General features: G+C 38.5%; 1 protein-coding gene across 1 annotated transcript in view; it reads right to left on the bottom strand.

The window, feature by feature from the left end:
• The window catches only part of PLEKHA7 (pleckstrin homology domain containing A7), a gene marked incomplete at both ends in the record, with an annotated part of 137,022 nt that overhangs the window by 60,128 nt on the left and 62,044 nt on the right, over positions 1-14,850 (bottom strand). The window contains one exon of the mRNA XM_079537213.1: positions 443-526. Within this exon, the coding sequence (XP_079393339.1) occupies positions 443-526 (84 nt within the window). The remainder of the gene's footprint in view (positions 1-442; positions 527-14,850) is intronic.

Genomic DNA, 14,850 nt, shown 5'->3' on the forward strand with positions numbered 1-14,850 from the left:
CAGCCCAAGATGCAATGAATGTAAAAAAGCTAAAACAAAGGAAGTGTGAGATATTACAACAGAAAACAATAATATTTTTATGTATTCCAGTTTCAGTACAAGCATTTCAGTGCTTACGTAAAGATGTTTGAGATTTCTTTTATACATAGATGGTACTTAACCACACTTCAACTTTATATAAGTATCCTATTTAAAATGCCTCTTTTTTTTCTTCTTTTTTCTTTAATTAAAGATCTGGGAAAGATTCCATCTCTAGTCCCAACATGGAACATAGCTACAATCAAAAATATACTGTCACAAGAAGTAGTAAATTTTTAAGCATCAAGCAACTGTATGATATTTTTGCTACCCCACATACCAGACGAATTGTCAAACCACTAAACCACTGTAAGTAAATGTGTCACTGTTTCAGGATTCTTGCCATGGGTGTAGAGCTACTTACTCTTCTTGCAAAATAAATTCAATATTTTCTGGAGAAACCTGTCCTGTCACAGGATGTCTAAATGACGTGGTCTGCTGATTATGGCTGAAAGGAAAACAAAAAGAAAAAAAGGAAAAAATTAATATTGAAGCGCTGAACTGCTTAATAAATACCTATGATACCCCAAAAGGCAGAACTGTATATTGAGGCTTTACTTCTGCTACTCCAGCATTTCTCTTAGGTAATTTCCAAGCTTCTTGCTCCATTCTCGTTGACCATCAATGGCATATTACACCTTTTAATTATTAAACAGGCTAACGTTTTAGAAGCAACCTAGTTGCAAACCTTACTAATGGAGATGCAATTGAAGTTGTGATTATTTAGATCTGATTGTAACCAGATTATTTAAACACCAACACAGAAACTACAAAACAAATTATTCATCTGTACTTCTGCAAATATCACAGAGAAGACAAGTGACATATACTAATATGCTGTTGGACAGTTCAAAGTGCCACAAAATATGTAATATTTTGAGCTCAGTGATGCAGTGATGTTTTGTGGAAGTCACTTATTACATGCATTCTTTTCTCCCTGGTATGGTATATATTAGTTGCATGCCTTAGATAAAAGAACATTACTTAATATTTCATCCAAGTTGAATTAAAATTGTGGGTTTTTTTTTTTTTTTTTTTTTTGAATCAATTTTCCCCTCAGACTTCTATCACGTGTTTTGCTACCCTCTAAATAATATTGTCCATTAAAGGCTGTCTATTAATTCATCTATCTGCATAATTGTACTCATATAATGCAGAAATACACTGTGAAAGTTTATTTCAAGATAAACAAGTAGTCTTTTCTCCTCCCAAATACGTCATTTGAATTAGTTTTATAGAAGACACAAGGCAATTTCCACAGTTCTCCATACATAGTAAGCCCCTTATTCTGAAGCTCTGTCCAAAGGAGCAGTCTACAAAAATCACAAATCTTAAAGAAATAAAATATGGAAGATCATATTTCTTAATTACTATGGTTGTGCACTATGCACCGTTTGGGAGCCCTGGAATGAGGATGGACTTGTGAACAACGAGTTCATTTATTTAAGGTTCTGAAATTTTACACCAGGAGTTAACAACATTTAGGTACAAACATCCAAAACTAGAATTCCCATCAAATAAAACAAAAGCTTAAAAGTATTCAAGAAAGCAAAAATACAAAATTATAAAATATAAAGGCTATTAAAAAGCAACAACAACTAAAAACTTGTGCGTTTTTCTGTTTTAGAGAAGATGTGTAATGCTGAGCCACGTCAGATCTTATAGATGTGACCTAAGGAATATCTTGCTATGCTAGACTGTTAAGAAACAGTTAGGAATAAAGAAATATTTTAGGATTTCAAAGTCAGTGCACTCTAAAAAGATAACAGCCTTCCTACAGCATAGAGAATACCTAAAAATCAACCAGCACATGCATCCACAACATTCAGATGTAATCAGCTCAGGACAGACCTTGATCAAAGAACCCAAGTGGCTGAGTCTCCTCTCAGTTCTTACTGATATTGCTCTCAGGAAGTCCACTTAAACCATGAAGAGCAGAGGAAGCTTTCTGCACTGTAAACCTTTCACTCCTTTTCCAACATGCCTTGCTATGCAGCATCATAAATACAGAAGCAATATAATAAACACTGTCTATGATAAAATGAGAGCAGTGACACCTTATATTACACCAAAAGGACTTATCCCAGCCCCAGTCATTACAAAACCACAGTTTTATAGCTATTAAGAACAGAGAGGAACAGGAGGCCACCAAGCACCCAGCGCAGCACGGCAATGCTCAATGCCCCAGCAATGAACTGAGTCTGTGGCAGAGGTTTGAAGCAAACTCCTCAGCATTCCCATGAAGTCAGAAGTCCGGAGAAAGCGTTTACATCAACTCTGCAGTGTTAACATCTACAAAGTATCCATCTTTTTCTTCTAAGAGGAACAAGGAGCAGATTTCTTTTGAACAAATGAATAAATAAACAATAGCAGAAATAAATTTCTTTTTCATCACACAGCCCAAACAGTTTTAAGCCATATCCAAAGCAGCCCATTTAACCTTCAATCCATAGGCAGCAGCTACCAACAGGGACATAATTATGTTGTCAGCTGTAAAAATGAAAGCACGTTGTCAGCTTTATTCTCCAGAGGCTGACAAACTGTCAACAAATTTTCATCTGCAGGCTTTTAGTCATTAATAACTCCATAATTAAGAGTAAGAAAAAGGACTCTATTCCAGAAGTGCTCAAGGGCTAATCGGGACACGAAGTTTTTCATCATACCATACTTGCACTTTTTAAGCCTTGCATTATTTCCCATGAAAGACATTCACCAGCCCTTCAGAAGATGAATTACCTCCACTGCTGTAATTCCCGAGCAAGTTCTCCATTTTGGAACAGTTTTTCCCCTTTGAATGGTAAGAGCCGAAGAACAGAAAAGCGCAGCCACGTTACCACATAATGCAGAGATAGGAATTTCACAGATGAGGTCACACACACAAAACAAAAACCTTCTGCAATCTTTGGACTTTTTAGGAGGAGAGAAGCAGCAGCTTTGTACAACACAATGGTTTATGTTAATTTGGAAAGCCAGAGTTTAAATGTTTTGCCTCATAAGAACCATCAAGAACAAGCAATACCATTCAAAACAATCTATATTATAGATGCTGAATGCCTCATAACAAGGAATGAGGGAGCTGGGAGATTTCTATCCACAATGAGGGCAGGCAGATACTAGAAGAGGTTGCCTAGCAAGGCTATGGAATCTCCATCCTTGGAAATATTCAGAGTGGCTAGATAAGGCCCTGAGCAATCTCATCCTAAATTGGTTCCAGCTTTGAAGCTGAGCTTGCGCTGAACAGGAGGGGCTGCATCCAGGGGAATCCAAGGATTCCTTCCCACATGATTTACACCATTCCATCAGTCTGTGCTCCTCCCCCCATCTTGCTCCCCAGTTAGCACTCAGTTCTTATAATGCCTCTGTACCTTTTCAGCAGTATTTAAATAGATGTAGTCCAAAGACATCAGAAGTGCCTTGTTTTTAATAGAATTAAATGAAGAAATCATGATCTGGTATTATGTTTTTGGATTTAGATCACATTCCTCTTCTCACGTTTTTAAACACTGGCTTAGCAGCAATTTCTCTGCTTACTCAAAAGTAATAACATCTCCAGTGCCAGTGACCTAGGAAACTTGTTACAGTGACAACTATTTATCCTTCCCAAGCCTTGGCACCGCTGTTTTTCATAGATACAAGATGAACAGGCCTCTTGGTAGTCCATCACCCATATTTATTCCAAACAGCAACTGTAGAATAAGTCCAGAAATCCACCATGTATAAAAGGCACAGCAAGTGAGTCTTAATGAAGAGACGTGATATGCTGTCACCACACTTCATGCCTCTCCTGTTCCTTTTTCACTAGAGGGAGCCTTGATACATCTGGATAAAGTTGGAAAAGCTCACGATGCCTCATCCTCACTGCCACGCAACTTGTACTAGCACAGCACTGTGCTAACTCCCCTGGCAAACTCTAGCCCCTACGAAAGCCACCTATGAAAGCTTGAAGAGGTACCATAGCTTCACTTCCTTCACAGCTCACCTCCTGTCCAGCTCAGCTCCTGGGTGAGTGGGAGAGCAACACACAGACACTGATCCTCACTGACGCCTTGTTGCTTGCCATCAGAGCACAGCCTACAAGATTTCTCAAGTATTACTGATGAAGCAAGTCAGCAAATTTAACAATGCCTACCATTTGCTTGCACTAACATAACTCAGATCATGAAATGTAACCCATTTAAACACAGAAAACAAGAAAGAAAAAAAAAAAAAAATAACAACTGCAATTCAGTTTTCCAGGCCCATAATTTGCAAAGCCAGATAACCACACGGGTCCTTTTGAGGAGCTCAGTCAACACGACTTCCCCTATTTCTCTCCTCAGTTCATTCTGTGTTTGAGTCAAAGCCAAATTTTAATAAATTTCTGGCCATGACCGATGTTGATGACATACATACGACGTCATAGAAATTTATATATTGCTTCTAAATTAATTTAAATGCCCACACAGCTGAACCTTGAAATGTGTGAATTACTGACCAAGTCTACAAGACATTAACAACAAATTTATAGATGGCAAGAATAATTCCTGTTGTCATTGGATGGACTAACCTACAAATTATTACAAGCCATTTGTATCATGTACATTTTTCCCTGCTGGCTGAGCACCTTATGCCTACCTGCAAGACCAAGCAAACATGAGCAGTTTTATCTTGAATGCCTCATACAGCCACAACAGCAATGGTGAGCATCCTGCTTCTATGGGAGACACTGCTTGGGGCAGCTGACAACAGAATCAAGCATGGAAGACATGTTGGTCAGCTGCACATTCTCCAAATAGGAAAAGTGCTTATGTCTAACCTGACCAGCAGTCCCACATAGCTTGTTTCATAGCATAAAACACTTCTAAAATATATATGTAGCTTCAAAATACTTTCAGCATTGCCCTTTTTATATTAGTGTTGAGAATTGGTTGAAAAGACCAATTAGACCAAGAAAGTTGGTGCCATGAAGTCCTTTTAAGAAGAAACACAGTGTAATGCAAACAATTTGGAAGAATCTGGATCAATACCAACTGATTTTAGTACACAAGCAATAGCACCAGCTACAAACTGCACACACCACAAACATCTTTTCAAGATTGGACATTAGTTTAAAATAACAAAGTGCCTCTTCAGACTAGCACTAAAATCCTCACTCCATGGAAATCAAGGTCCACTAAATTTAGTAAGCTCTAAACTGTCACCCTCTCCTATCGTTTAATTAGCAACTTAACCTATGAACTTTTACAGAAGAATCATGGAATAAACAATCCTCCTTAGAAGATCATGAGTTTGTACTTGCTTAGAACACAATTCTGTAACTGTCTTGAGCAGCTACAATCAGTCAATACAAAAGCCCATGTTTCTAAAGACAGTTGAAAGGATGACTTCCACAATTCTAAATTGTATCACATCTGTCCATTTTTCTTCATAAATACAGACAAGAAAACTTTGAGAACAACAGATAAATGGGCAGTACACTGACAGACATTCTCATGTGTTGTCCTTTTTCTATCTAGCTCACTGACAATTTGGTTAAAAGGGAACTTGAAGTTTCTTTGGATCTGGATCTTGTTTTTTTTCCCCTTAGGGAGCTACCAGAGATAATCAGTAGGAGCAGGAAAGATTTGGTTACTAATAGGTCAATGATAAGCTAACACGGAGAACGCCAAGGAATCATCACAGATATTTCCATCATTAAAAGAACAGATAAAACTATGAATGCGCTATCATACCATAGGATCACTGCAGAGCTCCATAAATAATACAGCTGAAGTCAACTGTTGATTCACAAATCCTTTTGATGTATATCGTAAGACACCACGAGGACTGTATTAACCCAATAACCTGTATTACAGTAACTTAAAATTAAGGAAAGAAACATGAAAGTTCTTAAGAGCAGGAAACCCTTAGATGAGAAGAAACTCCTGGAAGGTAGAATGTGATTCCATTTCTTTATTTTTGCACCTATAGGAAAATTAGTATTTGCCTCTAAAAATGAAGCTGGAAAGAAAAAAATTCTCTGATCATACCAAAAGAAAATCAGAAATGTAAAAGACCATTTTATTCTACTATATCATCCTAATTCAGACTTGGAGCTCAGTTAGGGCTGTTCTTTTCTCTCCCACTCGTGTATTTGAGGTTAGTCCATAAACAAAAGTCGGTGCCTTCAAAAATATCCAAATGCATTTGGAAACCTGTGACTAACAAAAGCAGCTTTGACTTTCAGTCAAACAATGAAATGACAGCAGTATGACAATGTGAATGGCAAACTGAATTGACTGTATGTTTCTTACAGATATCACGTGAACACCTATGCCAAAGTTTGAAATGGAAACAGGAGTCCAACAGTTAAAGACATGTATTGGTGATACATGCATTCATATATGTGTATGCCTACACATATACCAACACACACACGTGTACCTATGAGACAGATGGATCTCTCTCTCCTGCTCTTCCTAGTCATCAACTCCAATGCTGGCACAGCTGTTTCTACAAAGGTGTAGATAACTGGTCCCTCTGAGATTCTCATCCCTCTTCCTACAGATGGTCCCAACAGGCCAATTGGATTTGGAAACTCTAAAGATGGATGCTCACTTGGAAGGAAAGGATTTTTTTTTAATCAAAGATTTTTAGGAAGTGTAGATTTGTTTGGTGTTTTTTTGTGTTGTTTTTTTGTTGTTGTTTTTTTTTTTGTTTTGGTTTGTTTTGGTGTGTGTGTCTGTGAGTTTTGGAGTCAGGGGCTGTTTTTTGTTGGTTTTTGTTTTTTTTTGTTTTTTTTTTTTTTTTTTTGCACTGAGGCCATTCATGAGACTGGAAAGCAGGCCCTTATTTTATCATTGGGAAATTCTACTATTTACTATAAGACTATTGGAGAAGCAGTGTTGGCCATGTGGCCTTTCACACAATAGGAAAGGATACAGACAACATAACTGTAGAACTGTAGCTGAGCTGCAGAACAGTTACACACAGAAGTCACTGTGAACCAATCCTACCAAAAGAGAAGCACATGGAGAGCAACACTGCCACCGATTCTTCTGGAAGCAAATAAAAAACTTTAACTCAGAGAAGAGAAAGTGGTGATATTCCTGAGTATTAGGATTACAGTACTCTAAGTAAAAGCAGCTCACCATTAAATTCCAAAGTGAACTGCAATTCAGAGTTTAGTGAGGGAACAGCCCAACCAGCTCTGCCAGATAAGCAAACTATTTTGGAAGAAGCATTTAGGGGAAGCTTTACACAAATATATTACATATCTCAACCTTTAAGCCATAACAAAGCTGATTAAAATAAAAAGACACGTTTGTATGCACACCGGGTAAATCTACCACAGGAGGCTGAACACCCTCATCAGTCCTACTTGAATACATTTCCCTTTGATGCAAAGGCTTACCCAGTAATAGACACGATTATCTGCGTTGTTCTAAACATGAAAGCAAATACAAGTTTTTCAGCATTCAGCTTTCATCCAAGCACCAAGCTATACAAACTAGAAAGCTGAAACAATTTAACATGGCAGCTACAAAAACAGAATAAAAGCAATCAAAAGCTTCATTTCTCTGCCATGTGAATTGCATCACTTCCAAACCAGCTTTCTCCTCACTGGCTTCACTGTGTGGAACATAGATTTCTTTAAGACACATACACTTCTGATCTATTATTTATTAATTTTAATGCTTTAAAGTGACTAAGTGATCGTCAGTGGACAATACTGCAGGCTGACAGACCTTACAGGGCTGCTGTGGGTAACTTCAGACAAAATGCAAAAAAAACCAACACACTCATATTCTTCCTTCCACAGGATGGAAATGCTTATCCATAACCTGCACGAGAGGAATACAATTTTACTCAAATTGTGTTTTCTTGCACAATCACCAGTGTCCAGAACAGGATTAAAGAATACAATATCAAAAATGCAGCACTGGATAATGCATTCAGTTTTGGACCCCTCAAAAGACATCAGTGCGTAGGCCAAACCTTTCCACCCTGAGGACGCAAAGAGGTGCAGGCAGTAGAGCACTTACAGGCTGCCCAGAGGGAGTGTGCAGTCTCCATCCTTGGAAGTTCACCACACCAGAAGGTAGGAAGACCTGAGCAAGCTGGTCTGCTCTCATAGCTGACACTGATTTAAGTGCATTTACATGCAATTCCAGGAAAGAAGAGAAGTTATACAGCCTGGGTTCCTGTGGCTGCTTTCTACCTAGCCTATGTTTCAACCCAAACATTTCCTGCAGTAAAATTTCATAATGCTCATGGCTCTGTCTCACTACTACCCTTCATCTCCACCTCACCTTCTTGAGGCATTAAGCGCAATCCTACCAACTCCATCTCCTTCAGACATCAGGCTGAAGAATAAACAAAGATATTAGCATTCCATTCCCCTAAAGGACAGTTTAGCAGGAAGAAACCACAATTCCCACAGCACACACCTATTCTTGTGGGTTGGCCGTTCGTGTTCACCGGCACATACACTCCTAAGAAGGCCTCCATTGGCACCAAGCTGTTCCAGGAAATCTTGTGGTTAATTCTGAAACACTTCAAACTCCATATGCATACTCCAAGGATAGCTTAAGTCATAAACTTAAAAAAAAAAAAAAAAAAAAAAAAAAAGGCAACAATGAAGTTATTCCCTTTGCTTTATAGAAATCTCTATTGTTTAAAGGGAGTTCCTCCTTCCCCACTCTTGTGCAGCTCATTATTGGATCAAATATGACACATCTCCTTCAAAAGTAAATGTATTTGAAAGGGAAAGTATTTTTCCCCATCAAATTTTGAGAATAAAAGCAAGTACAATACTGCTGAAGGGCACGAAACATTAAGCTTTGCTTGAAAGAAGGCTAGTAATACCTGAACTGCTTGCCCCTAGAAAGTACAAATTAACAGACTCTATCAGACAAGCACTTCACAGCTTCGAATTACACAGACACTGGTTATTTTCCTTTCCACAGAGGTCCAGCACTGAAATGCCTTGGCATAGGAAAGGCATTACCTTAAAGCATGAGTTTATTGGTCCCTACTGCACTTTACACACAATCCCATACCAACTCACAGCTGAATTGATGTTCTGCAACCCAAATGAGCATAAAGCCCTTTAGCTGGACCGTTCTCTGCACCACAAATGGAGAGGGGGATCCCACAGCCAGAAGAAAGCACTATAGCTGCCACTGCCCTTCAGTACAACTTCAGACATTACCCAGAGGGATTATTTTCACTGTCAAAGGCTAATGTCACTTTACAAAAAGAAAAAGTAGCTGCAGAGAACTAATACAGTATTACAAGGTCTTATGTATTAACCACGGCCTTTCAGACCTCACAGAGCATGATTCTGAGGCCACAGCTATAAAGCTGATAAAACATTACTAAGCTGCCATTTATCCAAATGTTCAGGCAACCTTATGGTGGAAACATGTCCCCTTGGTGGAGTGAGAGACGCATCAGGATTCATAGCCTAAAACTAATCCCAGATAGATATTTTGGGAATTAGAGCTGTAAATGTGGAATATTCTCCTCTTAGATTAAACAGATTATAAAATTATCCAGAAATGCATTCTTAATTCAATAAAAAACTCTCCAGCATATAAAAGGATTTATAGATGTATCAGTTGCAAAACCAAATCAAAGAAATAACCTAGAGCAAACTCATCCTTTTACAGAGATGTCGAAGTCCTCGGGGGCTCCCAGTCAGGTAAGAATAGAAACTCCTGAGACATTTCCAAGCAACCACAGAAATACTGCCACAGAATTCATTTAAAGCATTCTCTGTACAGTGGTAAATATGCTAAGGCATACACAGTAGTGCTAGACAAGTTTTATACAATCAAACCAGTAGGAACCATAACAGCATACTAAACAGTTCCAAACTCTGTAAAACTACTTTTAACACTCATTACTTTATTCAATGCAGAAATTCAAGGAAATTGTTCTGAAAATTAACTATTTTGCGGTGTGTAATGCCCAAATTATCTCTGCTAAATGCAAATCAATTGAATAAATCCAAAGAGAGGGAATGAATTATTTTTCACCATCCAGTATTTCCTCCTTAACCCCCAAACCCAGTGTAAAGTAATCAAAGCACATCCAGTCAAAATATAATCTCCAACAGTTAATAACCATTTCTATTACTTGCACAGTGTATTGGTGCTGAATTTAGCATACTGAATGTCTAGCTATGAGAGCCAAACATAAATTAACACAAGTTCTTATCATGCACAGTGTTCAGTTTAATTTCAACAACACTCTCATCGCACTTTTAGAAGGTGAAAAATTCAGAACGAGACATTAAAATAAAATAGAAGGAAGACAGTAGAACTGAAAACAATGCAGTGATGGAAGAAATATTTAAATGTTCTTAATGCCTCAAAGTAGATACACTAATGGTAGCCAACATCCAACTCAGAAAGAGTTTGCAGAAAACAAAGGTGATATCAATACAAAGAGCTACTGGCTAAGAAGACCAGTGCAAGGAATGTATAAAGAAACATTTTCACTATTTCATTCTCAAACACAGCTTTAGCTAGCAAACATTTTAAGACCTACTTTATTGGTTTTGTATGGAATACTAAGGAAGTTTCATCTATAGCAACAAACACTGATACGCATTGTCAGCAGCAATGTCATCTGGGGACAACATGCTTTAAAATCAGCTCTGAATTAGGCTCTGCATGAAACCACATTGTCCCTCTGGGAAAGATCAAAACTTCTTCCTTAAACACATGAAGAGTGCTATTATTTATCAAAGTAACTGGAGGAATGAAGCAACCACTACCTTTCACAATAAGCCTGGAAATCAACGGGCGAATATAACAGCCAAAATAAAAATTGGCAAAGGAGATGAAATCGGGCTCCTTAACTTCAGTTCCAAGAGCAAGGCCGCAGCAAAACCCAACAGCCCTCAGCATACCACCATATATAGTGGGCTATCAGCTGCATTCCTCTGGCACCACTTGAGTAGCAAGTCACGGTTGCTTGTCTGGTTCTCGTCCTGTAGCTCCACTGTGCTGAACCCACACAAGTGCTTCACTGCCGTCAGCACCAAGCAGATGCTGATAACGCCTCTAAGAGTACAATGGCAGCTGCTTTATCGTCAGGGCCTCCGCAGTAGAGCTGGTGTGGCTGACTATCAGATAAATGTGCCCTAGAATAAGACCAAAGCCAAGGGATCTACACCATTTACATCAGTGAGAAGGGAAAAGTTTCTCACTTGCATAATACAAGGACCAGCCAGTGCTCACAGAAGGCCAGCCTTTTGCTCTCAGCACTCAGATCCCCATTGCCCTGTGCTGTTTCCAGCCACAGGACAGAGCACGGCCCCACTCGGTCGCCCTGCAGGCCTCCCTTGGTCAGTTGCTGCCTCTCCTCTGCCCGAAGGGCATGCAGGCAGAAGCGAGGCTGAGGAGAGAGGATGAGGCAATGAGCAAGCTCTCAGCTTGCTGACAGGGCCTGGGGAGAATAGGGAGTGCTGGGCAGGGTTAGAGATTGAAATTCCATAAACTTTTTTGGATCCTATATTAACTGCTTTCAATGCCAAGTAAGCCTCTATCAAGCATGTGACTGAAACTTGGCAGCAAGGTAGGTGAAGTAACTCAACATGAAATGTTTGTTCTTTAGGTAATCATTTAACACACACAATGACCGAATGACTTAGAAAACTGTGCATCTTGCACTTGCAGAAAACTTGGTAATCTCTTGATTAAATAATCCTTTGCTACTTGGGAAATTTAAAAGATTATTTTTCTCCCCTTGAAAAGGGAGATTAAAAATAAAGTGCTCTAAAAGCATGAGTGAGCAGAGCTGCACACCCCAGATCAGGTCAGACTGGCGCTGTAGTTAAAGTGGTTTTGTTAAATTCTGAGTTTTAAAACAGAAAAAAAAGCTACATACTATATATGAACATTACATGCACATCAGTCTGGTCAAGTGGCAAAGCACCTCTTCATTTTTCGTTTTTCAGTTCCATTTTAATTTACTAATGATAGGAAACATATTTCGATAATTGCTTTAAACTTAGATGTGTAATTTAGCTCCTTCCATTCTTTCCAAAGGAAGTTTCACTGTATACTTCACATAATCATACAACTGAAGCACCACCAGGCAATAACACTGCAGCGATTTTCTCAGTAACTCTAGGGATCTTCCCCTCTTCTTCAAAACTACACTGGACATTACTGCCATGGAAACAAAAGTTATGATCCATTTTCAACATCTTGGAAGGAGTGCCACACTGTATTAAACAGTTTTAGCATGAGCTTCATAAGACATAATTAACTTTCTTTTCACTTTAAAGCACTTGGGTAATAGTACTTAAAAAAGAAAGAAAACCAATCTGTAAGTAGCACAGTAAAGATTAATAATACTTCAGAATGATTTTTTTTTTTTGGTAGAATAAGTCATCATTAACTCACAGAGCGATTTTTCTTAAAGGTTAAATTCATCCATTTTCCATTATAAAGTTGAAGCAATCTGAATTCATTGAGTGATGACGCTGTATCTATTTCAGCCACTGGACCAGGTCTTAGGAACACCTCTCTACACAGAGGCTTTTCCCACAAGAAAAGAGAAAGTGGCTACATTTGTAAAATCTTTAAGGTGTTAAGTTTTTCTGTATCAGTAACAGATTAAAAAAGTTAATGGCTTTGGCACTGCTACATTGGGATTTGGAAGGCAGATTCAGATCTTAGCTCTGAAGTAGATTTCTTGTGTGACCTTGCTGAGTAATTCTATTGTTGAAAATTCATTGTTTCATTAACATTGAAGACCCTGAAAAGACAGACAAGTGCCTGCCAATTTAGACTCTTCAGCTCATTTGCAGCTTTCTGGGTGCAGTACATAAAAGCAATATCATTCATTGCTTTTGAGATCAGAAAGGACTACCCTGGTCCTCCCAGAAAATTCCAATCAAAGCACAATGGAAAGGACAGCCTGGAATTTCTGAATCAAGGTGAGCAAGTCACACTGCTGCCTTCCAAGTTAAATCGCTTGCAAAATGACAGAAAACCTGCATGGAAGTTTGTTTTTTCATAATATTTGTATCTAACACAAAATCTTCTTTATTCCAAAGACAACATTTTAGCTGCATCTATTATTTTTTCTACTTCAAGTACTAGGCATATGGTTGTGGAAAGAAGGTTGCCTTTTTTACTGGTGTTCTTCACAGCTGTCAGGTAAAACAGCATACAACAGGATACAATCCTGCAGAAATGTAATAAATTCTAATGCATTGTGATAACCAGAAATCAAGTTCAGCAAAGTTATTTGACAAGACTAAACTGCCAGAGCAGTTTTACAAAACTCAAGCAATAACGCCATTTAAAAACTTGCAGCTCTGTAAGTCTTCAAAGCTAAACTCACTGAGCTTAGCTTTCCAGTACTACTCAATGACAATCTTTCTGCTCAATTACTTACTTGCTAGTCACTAGCATTTTACTTATAAAATCACCCAGGTTGGAAAAAGACCCTCCAGTCCAATTTTAATTCATGCAGGACTGGCTTATAAATAACCGCGCCAAAACATCAAGTCCAGTCCAAGATGCCTCATATTGTGTTTGCTTTTGTGCTATCACGTACTGTCACATTGCAGCAGTCAACTGCTTTGAAAACAATCTAAGAACGTAAATTAGTCACATCAATACAGAAAATTAAACTCCTAAAGGGATGAGTGGCAGTATTCATTCAACTCAAAGTACAGCATTGTAAAGACACAAATACAATCTAATACAAACTAATGTCAAATTGCAATTAGAGGAGAGAGAATGCCCTGCTTCTAAATAACAATAATTCATCTCTAGGAAAAATAATGGTTTTCATCTTGTATGATGCAGACAGCACCTCTGTTTTAAACCCAAAGTTCTGGGACTTGCATGTTAAATATTTTATGTCATTACTTTAAGTATCAATATCTCTGAATTATTTTCAGACAGTTTACAAATTCTGCAAATATCATGAGCATATATTACATTCCTATGACATTAACAGGGGAGAGAGTAAGAAGCTGCATTCTTAGGACATGAAAAAAAGTATTAAAAAAGAAGAACCCAAAGATTTTGGCACCTTGAACTGCCTGGTCCTACATGCCTTCCTTTCTTTTCACCTTCAGATATTGATACTGACATGAATGCTATTTTTTTCTGTATGAGAACTAGAAAATAGACAATGAAAGCTATTTTATTGATACATTAGAAAATGACAGTTGAGAATTGCTGTGGAAAAAACCCTGCTGCTGGTGTTCTGACTTGGAAATAGCTAACCATGCTTTAGGGAAAGAAACTAGCAGCTCTAAATATTTTGTTGTGAATAGGATGAAAATAAAGTAACACAAGCAATATAACTGATTGACATTCTAAGAGCACCATTTCTGACTAGTCAGCATGCCCTACAAAGGGTAAGAGAAATAGAAAAGAGAAAAAAAGGCATCACAATCTCACCTTCTGAGATGGAATTGAAAGGGACCCACTTTTCTCCATCCAGATTCCAATGCACACTCCTACTTCCATTAAGAATCTAAAGAGAACTTCCTCTCAGTAGGTATTCTGAAGAGCGGTTTCACCAAAACCAGATTCCCATGACTAAATATTTCACTGTCAACCATCATCAGTCACCGAGCTGGAGTACTTCCTGACAACAAGGGATCCCCAGCTCCCCCACTGACAAAGCACCCCAAGCAGTAACCGCACCAGCTGAGTCTGTGCGCAGCAAAGAACAACCCACTGCGCTGCTGCCAATCGTGAGGCCGGCTCCCTGCACTTCACAGGGAACAGTCATTGGAGCAAACCAAAAATAACCTTGCAGCAGGACCAA

Source organism: Tetrao urogallus, assembly GCF_951394365.1.
Source record: "Tetrao urogallus genome assembly, chromosome: 6".
In the NCBI taxonomy this organism is placed as follows: domain Eukaryota; kingdom Metazoa; phylum Chordata; class Aves; order Galliformes; family Phasianidae; genus Tetrao; species Tetrao urogallus.